We start from the raw sequence: 8,768 nt of genomic DNA, 5'->3' as shown, positions 1-8,768 counted from the left end.
GTGTCAAGAGACTGCTGCATGATCTTGGTTAGTGGTCTGTAAATTACTTCTTTCATTTCTTTGAGTACTACTGGGAGGATCTCATCCGGCTCAGGGGGTTTGTTTATTTTAAGAGCTCCTAGTCCCTTTAACACTGCCTCAGTTACGCTAAAGTTATTTAAAACTGGATAGGAACTGGATGACATGTGGGGCATGTTGTCAGTATCTTCCTTTGTAAAAACTTGTGAAAAGTAATCATTTAATATATTTGCTATTTTTTTTCTTCATCTACGATTTTGCCATTTGTATCTCTTAAACATTTAATCTCCTCTTTGAATGTTCGCTTGCTGTTGTAATACTGGAAAAACATATTAGTTATGAGTTATCAAATATGACACAAAATGCTTAAAAAATGTACAATTTATTACACCATTGGGTCAGGATGAAAAAAAAAAATGAACACACATCACTGCTTGGTACATCATCCCTGCTTTACAAGTCCAAATTCTGTTTCTTGCCGTTCACAGGTAATTTACACTTTGAAAAGAACTAAACATACATGTCTAATGTGAAACAAAAAATCTAAAGTAATCTAGGTCCTCAATGATGAATATGTACAAACAAACAGGTTTCTTTACAGTTATAGTTTAGGCAACACAAAATCAGTAAAACAAAAAAAAAGGGTACATACACTTTTTTCTTTTTTAGCCACTTTACATCATTTTTTAAAGTCAAGAAATTATAAATGTCCATTATTTTTAAAAGATCTGACATTTCCTGCGAGAATAACAAATATGAATACTCTAATGTGAAATAAAAGAAATAAAAAAAAAACAACAACTAATAAACATGAAATACTCATAACAGTAGCAAACATACAAAAGCGTATCCATATTCCATTATGAAACATCAACTGTACTTCCATGTTTGGAATGTCAGACAACCAGTTCTACAATCAGCAAAGGATGGGGGGCCGGAAGTTTCAGTATTGGCATTCTGCGATTGCCCCCTGCCACTCTCCAATTGCGCGCTGAGCAGTAGTCATTTTTCTTTAAATCATAACCAATTAGTTTTATCACTGAAATGACAGACTGGTTAAATTATAAAACATTATGAAAAAGGTTTCTAACAATGCTATCAGGGAGGGACAATATTACATACATCAGACTTGTTATATTTGCCTTACAAGCCATTGCCTGACTTTCTAAAATACATTATTTTTGCTATAGAATTATGCAAATAGATGCATATCTATTTCAGTTTCAAGAGGTCAGCAACCAGCATAGCATTGTATATCAATTGGTTTGCAAAAATGGTGAAATCATTAATTTATTTAAAAGAACACTATACTTTCCTGTATTTTGCGCAAGGTTAGCAGCCAGAGATTTAGCTAGTTTTGCATTTTATGGTAAAACATGATGATTCTAGTTCTGCTTAGAAGGGAAAGACAACATACATACAATATTTGAAGACGTCCAAAAAGAAAAATTACAAAATATATCAACATATAATTCAATATACAAGATGACACATTCAACAGTCAAACAGCGCAAAAACTCTTCAGTGGGGTGAAACATATAGGTCAAAATAGGGTAACAGCACAACCCCAATTTCTGAACTCCTCCCACAAAGAAAGAAATCACACATACTCTACTACCATCTCTGACAGAGCGTGAGTTATCAGAAATGGCTAACATACCTAGTAAATCTGCCATCCTTGAGCATGACTAATGACAGACCCTTTTTATCGAAACTGCTTTGCGGATACTTTTTGATTATATAAAACAACAAGTGTGTTCAAATACCTGGGTATTTATGCCCACCAGAACTGAGACTGGAGAAAAAAACGTTAGGGTACACGACTCCAGTTATGTTAAAGGTGATTAACTTTCCTCCTCATCAGCAACCCAACACATCTGTTTTTGACAATTGCAAGAAAAGCCTTTGTCGAAGTCAGTTCTGCAACAAAAATGTTGAACGCAAAGCTGTTGCTTTTCTTAAAATTCCATTTGACTGCTGCAGAACATCCACGTGTAATTCCCGCTTCGCTCTGACACTCTTCCCTGTATGCACATATAAATACACACAGGAGTGTGCGTTAGCCTTTCACCACATGTTCAGTTTTCTGCGGCTCGGTTGTTCTTAGCTGGGTTTGGTGGGTGCCTTGACCCGCACTGCTGGGGCTGCCCGGACTTGCACCTTGGTTTGCTGCTGGCCCTGGCTCTCGGAAGAGGCTGCCCCCTGTGCAGGGCTATGTGGTGATGCTACCAGCCCCACCTGCTGCTGCAGGAGTTTCTGTGCTGTGGCAGTGCTTGCTGGGATCACCTGCACTTGCTGCTGGCTGGTAGCCGGGGATAACGTTAGCGTCTGTGTCTGACCCTGGATCTGTAAAGACAACAGAAGAGTCGAGCCAGAGTGACTAAAAACAATTCAAACAACTCAAGAAGGAAATGTGACAGGAATTAAAGGAACCTGTGTTCATCAACTATTGGGCACATTTATTTTTATTATGTATTCATCATTCATTCATTCTTACCTGTGATGCAGACACCATTTGTTGGATATTGGCTACAGTTTGCTGTTGGACGATCTGAGGAAGCTTTGCAACCTTTAACAAAAAATAAATAATTACATATACATTTTTTATTTTTATTTTAAATCATATTATTTCTTTCTTTACAGCAAATTCAATTCTTTGTGCATTTTCACGTGTCCCAAAGCGTCAAAGCTGTATCTCTACACTTTTATCACTGCAGTATTAGTGTTTACCACTTTCTTTACCTGTATTTGAGTCTGCACTTGCTGTGTTGCTGATGGCTTCTGTGCCTGGGCAATAGAGGTTGTCAGAAACTGTGTTTTAATGCCTGTCTGGAGCTGGGCGGTTGTGTAGGTCACTTTCTGTTGTGTGGGCTGCTGAGCTTGGACAGTCACCTGAATAAAAACACAGATTACTACACAGCTACTGACCCATGACTTAAACTTCCGATCTTTTGCCAAGACTGATAAGAAAGTAAATCGATACGATCCTGATATTGTAATACAAGTGTACCTTCTGCTGCACAGTGGCTTGTCCCTGCACCACCTGGGTCTGCACTGCTTTTTGCTGCTGGGCAGCAGCTGCCTGAGCTGCGTGCTGTTTTTTGAGATTCAGAAGATGCTGCTGCACCTGCAACTGGTGCGCCACCACCTGGCCACCTGCAAATACAAACAACCACATCATCATCACGAGGAGCGAGATTCCCATTCCAGTTCAGAATGTAGTTATTCCTAACATGGAACGGCTCAGTAAGATAGGCCAGATCGAGGAGACTGCCATGGCATGGGAGTTTGATCCATTCCTGGTTTTACCAGGAGTTTAGCCCTTTGCAGTCCTGTGTCGGACCAGGTCCGACATTACAATTTTTCCTTTCCCGTGCAATGTCGGACCCTGTCTGACATCAAAAAGACGTAAAGCACAGGTCTCTAGTCGTTATTTCCTCTGGAAAAAGCAGAGAAAACCTTTCAATGGACGAGTGAGACTCATAGGAGCCGAATGAAACGGGGGGTGGGGTGTCTAGCCCCATCCACTACAGAGATAACACAGACATAACAAAGGAGGTAGCTGCTTCTGCATCCAGTGCTCAAAGAATATTGAGGAGTTTGGTGATAAAACAAGTGATCAGGAGAGGATCTATCAGTATGCCAGTCTCTAAAGAGGTATGTGAAAAATACAGCGAACAAGGGGTGGGGCTTGGCTGTAGATACAGTACTGAGTGTCAAACGACAAAACAGAGTATGCTTGGATTCCTAGCACCCAACCAAGAAGCAGGTGTGCTGAGCAGCATTCCCTCACTCACCGGCTTTCTGCGGCTGTCCGATAGCCACGCTGATCCCTGCCACAGTGACAGGCAGAGTGGTGACTGCCGGCAAAGACACCACGGGGGGTTTCGTCAGGGTCACCTGGGCGGTCTGTGCAGGCTGGCTCTGGATCTGCCCCGGAGCCTGCAGTTGGGTTCCAGCCACTCGTGTCTGCGGAGAAGTCATATTTGCCTTTAGGTCATTTCCACAAATTAATGCCAAATATTTCCTTAAATAAATTACTGAGCTTAGTTTGGACCAGCTGAGCTTTTCACCTCGGTAGGTTTGACTAACTAGGTTCACTGTAAACCATAAAAAGACTCAAACTGCTATCCTACTTGTAAAAGTAGTTGGCAGGCTCTGTTTAATGGAAGCCTCCTTAAATATAAAAAATACAAAAACAAATAAATAAATAAAAAAATCAGGGAAGAAATTCTCAATAGGGTCCAAAAAAAAAGTACATTGGAGTTGCGAAAACAAATCTACTCATTTCGCCCTCTTTGAGAACCATGCCTTCAGTGACCCAATTGATTTTCACTGAGCATTTTGCAACCTACAGCAGCATTCTTCCTTTTCAAGCGAGTCCTTCTGATTTCCAAAGGAACTCACCAGACGTGCGACCTGCAGGTTGGCGACCGTGGTGCCAGTGAGGACCGGCCCTCCTCTAGACGTGGTCACTGCGCTGAGCTGCTGCTGCGCCTGAGCTGCCTGTTGCGAGGGCTGATGCGTCTGCTGCTGGGCTGCTACTGCCTGCTGCTGCTGTAGCTGGAGTTTCTGCTTCTGCTGTATCTTCAAAAACTGTTCCTAAAAACAAGGAATTATTTTTAGAGTGCGTCTCCCCATGACTTTGAGAACATTTTAAACTCAGAACCACAGATGTCCATTGACTAAAAAAAAAAAAAAGAACACACAAAAATATCTTTCATACCATGCTTCATCATTGTGCCATACCACTACTGCAGCAAAAGACTGGTAATAGCCAAATAGGTGCAGCAGACTCCTGCCCATTGAAATATCTAACAGCGTGGTTAATCCAAAAATGAAGCACTGTTGTCTTGCGGATCTACACTGTTTCTCTGAAGTCGTACCTGAGTTGGCTTGCCGACAGTCTTTATCTGGGCAGGAGAGCCAGCCTGAGCCTGGATCTGCTGGACCTGCACCTGAGCCTGCTGCTGCTGCTGCCTCAGGAGTTGGAGCTGGGCATGGGTGATGCCTTTACCTGGAGGTAACTGCATACTAGGGGCTGTGGCTGGAGGGTGACATTCAAACAAAAGGCCATTCCAACATCATTAAGGTCCAGTCACATTAAAAACTATTACACTGCTTCAGTACTAGTTTGACTATACTGTACGTGCACTCAATATGCATAAATATGTATAAATCGTTTCTGCAGTTTGAATGTACTCATTTTAGCTTAGCTAATACTGTAGCATTGAAACACAACTTTACAACATTGGCAAATCATAACATTGAGGAATAAAACCATGACATTGCAATTTAAGTTTGTCTTCCAGGCATTTCTAAATTGCATTAAATGTATACTTCTTTATTTTTACCTGGGTTAACCTGTGCGATCAGAGACCTATTCTGCGTCTGCACTGGAGTGAGGGTGGTCGACACGGTTGATGCCGTTACCGGTGCTACGGTTCTGACACCTTGGTTGGTTGCTATGGCAACAACCTCAGCAGGTGCAGCGGGGGTTGAGACTGCCCGTTGCTGGGTGTGCACCACCTGGGGGGAGGCGCCTACTGTTGTCTGGGAAGAGAAGGCGATTTATTATATATATATATTTTTTTTTTTTTTTTTTTTTTTTTACAGGATAAACAAAATATTGTTACTAACAATATCCCAGACTATTAACAATACTAGAATAGATTTTTTGTATAAAGCAGCCAAACCCATCACTCTCCTTGGTTGTCTATTAATTTTCTTGTAAAAACAGGGCTTAAGAACTTATCAAATAATTGCTATGTTATTGCATTTATAATCACCTGCGATATGCAAGCAAAATATAATTCCAGAAATGCTTTAAAAAAAAGTTTTCTAAGCAATTGCAGATTTTGAATAAGGCGCATCAACTGGCCATTCAAGGGAGGGTAAAACTTACTGTCAAAGTGGCAGGTATACCCGGAGAGGCAAGCCTCTTGTTGGTGGGCTGGAATGAGCTTGCTGGAACTCCTGCCACTGTATTCACGATCACATTGCCACTGACAGGCGCTGAAAAAGAACAAGAGAAAATGAGACGTTAAACAACAGAACACACACATCTGTTTGTCATGCCTGTTGTGATAACTAGCAGTTCGTACCAGTCTGAAGACTTGTTCCTACAGCTGCTGTCTTGATTGTTCCAGCCTGCTAATAAGGAGAGAATAAAAAAATGAATTGGTGAACAAACTATTAACCCGAGAACTTACAAAAATGCTGTACACAGCAAATGCTCTACTGTGCCTGCTTTAAGAAGGACAGCCGTAAAGGGGAATGCCATTATTTGCCCTTCGATTCACATAAAACACAGTGTATGATGACGCTCTCGTATCTGTTCCGGTACTGCTTGGGGAGTGATAGATCTGGCTTTCAATATGAAGATGCTCTAATACACACCCACACACAGAAAAATTCCTTCCAGACAAGAACTGTGTAACTGTGCAAGCAAACCACAGCTAAATATACTGTATGAAAATAAATAACAAAAAAAACAAGACAGCTGCCAAGCAAAGGCCTCAGTTCAAGTTCCATGCTCTTACCAGTGAGGCTGTGTTGGTGACGGTATTTCCGGCAGCCTGGACCACTACCTGAGCCTGAGGGACAGCCTGGGGCTGGGCTGGCTGCTGCGTCTGTGGCTGCGGGGTGGGTGGTGGTGGAGGCTGTGTGCCAGCCTGTTGCTGAGCTAACTGCTGAGCCCTCTGCTGCTCTGCCAAAGCCTTGAAACAAAGCATGCAGAAAATGCCATGCATTAGCAGACCGGTTCCCAAACTGCAGGCAGGGGCGTGTTAAGCTTTGACAGTTACTACTTTTAATAATTACATTTTTTTTTTTTTTTTTTTTTATAAAAAGGGATGAACGAGTTGATATTAGTATATGAATACTGATATATAACAAACCTTTTTCTCCTTTGCAATTCTCTCCGCGCGCTGTGATGCAACTTGGATAGGAGGGAGTGGCTTATCATAGTTGATTCCACTAGGAGAAACAACATACACAAAGTGGGGTTGATTAGGCAGTGATTTTTTTTGATATCTAAGGTTACAAAAATAATAAAGTAGAAGGACCTACCTCTCTGCTAACACAGAGGCATGCTTAGGATTCTTCTGGAATGGATTCATACCTAGTCTGGAGTGAGAAAATACACAACAATTATTATTAAAGATTAATAATTATGTATATTTGTCACAAAGATGGCTGTAGTGGGTGACGTCAGACCAAAACCAGGAACCAACAAATAAACAAGACAGGTGGAGTTTGGTGAAGCTGAGCGATTCTTTTCACTCAGCATTTAATAATTAAACAGACAGAAAATAAAAGGTTGTAAAGACAAACAAAACACAGGACACGGCACTTTAGCCAAAATAAAGAGACAAACAAAACGGACTACACAGACAAACACAGTGAGCTGATATTATTATTTACTATCACTATTATTACCTCCGTCTCCAATCCTGTTCTCCACTCACCAAACACACAACCCAGAGTGAGTGAAAACATGCTGCTTTTATGCAGCTGTACCGAGACTCGATTGCTAATCAATCATTCAACTGGAGTCTCAGTACAACTGCACGTGAATTAATAAAGTGCAATTCCCCGTGCTCACATATTATTAAATTTTACTGCACGTGAATTGCTGTGCAATCCTCAAGCCTAAATACAAATAAACATTTTAGACACTTGTGCGCATACCCCATATTACATCCCGTGTACCAATGACTATACACCAACATTAACACACTACACGCAACATACAACACAGAAATACCCACAGGGGCGAAGCAACATTGCCACAATATTCTACAGTAATTAAATAATAAAAGAAAACACTTACAGTGGCTTAATAGGTGGACTTCGCTTGCTGGCGATAATCTTCATCAATTCAAAGCGACTGTTATACAGGTTAATGTGAGTAGCACTGTCATCCTGGGCATAGATCTGGCAGGTGCGAAGTGGACGGCTATTTTTGGACTAAAGAACAAACAAACCATAGAATAAGCATAATAGGACAATCTATAAGTTTTTATTCCTATCTCGTGTTTGTATTGCTTTTTCAGGAGTTCACAGTATAGTATTCATGTGATCACATGGAAGCATTCAGTACTGTATTAACATAGATGCTGAAACCTAAAAATTTCAATAGGATTGCAGCTTACCTTGTAAATGCTTTTGGTTTTCTTTTTTGGATTGGCTTCGTAGACCAACTGTAAAAAAAAAATTAAATAAAAATTAAATAACATCATTTAGAAAGGATTACTCTTTTCTTCATAAAATAAACACTGTGGATGGCACTTCAACCTGTGCTTTAGAAAACACTTCCTAAGACTTATTTACTTTTAAAAGGGGATGTTATTTAGGTGGCCTCACACACAGATCTTATATGATATTTATTTTCCTATTGCAAAGTCTCAAAATGTCTGATAATGCTTCATAGCTTGCCCACAGCGTCTCTTGCACTTTAGCTGTGATGAAGCCTGCAGTTTTAGTGTAGAAAGGCTCTTTCCCACCTTTCCTTCCTCCCTGGGGATGATGACGTTCTCGTATCTGCTCCGGCACTGTTTGGGGGAGCGATAGACCCGGCTGCAGGAGTTAACAACATCGCTGACCATGTCCCAGTTTGGTGTGTGTGCAGCTGAAACAATGGAGAGGTTCAAAGGCAGCTCGAGCAACTGCTTCACAGCCTGTGGGGAAAGTAAAAACAGATATTGTATTAATACAGTGACACAAAGCAAAAACCTCCACAAACTCCG

At 41.0% G+C, this 8,768-nt stretch overlaps 1 protein-coding gene across 1 annotated transcript in view; it reads right to left on the bottom strand.

Annotated features, from left to right (window-relative positions):
* Window positions 1–381: 381 nt before the first annotated feature.
* Window positions 382–8,768, bottom strand: part of LOC121300253 (E1A-binding protein p400-like) — a gene marked incomplete at its 5' end in the record, with an annotated part of 28,554 nt that continues 20,167 nt past the window's right edge. The window contains 16 exons of the mRNA XM_041228752.1: window positions 382–2,364; window positions 2,516–2,587; window positions 2,761–2,910; window positions 3,029–3,174; window positions 3,816–3,987; window positions 4,426–4,620; window positions 4,905–5,065; window positions 5,373–5,571; window positions 5,924–6,033; window positions 6,123–6,171; window positions 6,561–6,737; window positions 6,918–6,996; window positions 7,090–7,146; window positions 7,853–7,989; window positions 8,175–8,222; window positions 8,526–8,699. Coding sequence (XP_041084686.1) covers window positions 2,122–2,364; window positions 2,516–2,587; window positions 2,761–2,910; window positions 3,029–3,174; window positions 3,816–3,987; window positions 4,426–4,620; window positions 4,905–5,065; window positions 5,373–5,571; window positions 5,924–6,033; window positions 6,123–6,171; window positions 6,561–6,737; window positions 6,918–6,996; window positions 7,090–7,146; window positions 7,853–7,989; window positions 8,175–8,222; window positions 8,526–8,699 — 2,169 coding nt within the window. The remainder of the gene's footprint in view (window positions 2,365–2,515; window positions 2,588–2,760; window positions 2,911–3,028; window positions 3,175–3,815; window positions 3,988–4,425; window positions 4,621–4,904; window positions 5,066–5,372; window positions 5,572–5,923; window positions 6,034–6,122; window positions 6,172–6,560; window positions 6,738–6,917; window positions 6,997–7,089; window positions 7,147–7,852; window positions 7,990–8,174; window positions 8,223–8,525; window positions 8,700–8,768) is intronic.

Source organism: Polyodon spathula, chromosome 25 (genome assembly GCF_017654505.1).
Source record: "Polyodon spathula isolate WHYD16114869_AA chromosome 25, ASM1765450v1, whole genome shotgun sequence".
In the NCBI taxonomy this organism is placed as follows: Eukaryota; Metazoa; Chordata; class Actinopteri; order Acipenseriformes; family Polyodontidae; genus Polyodon; species Polyodon spathula.
Note: the sequence above shows the minus strand (reverse complement) of the source record. Positions and strands in the feature narration are given on the sequence as shown.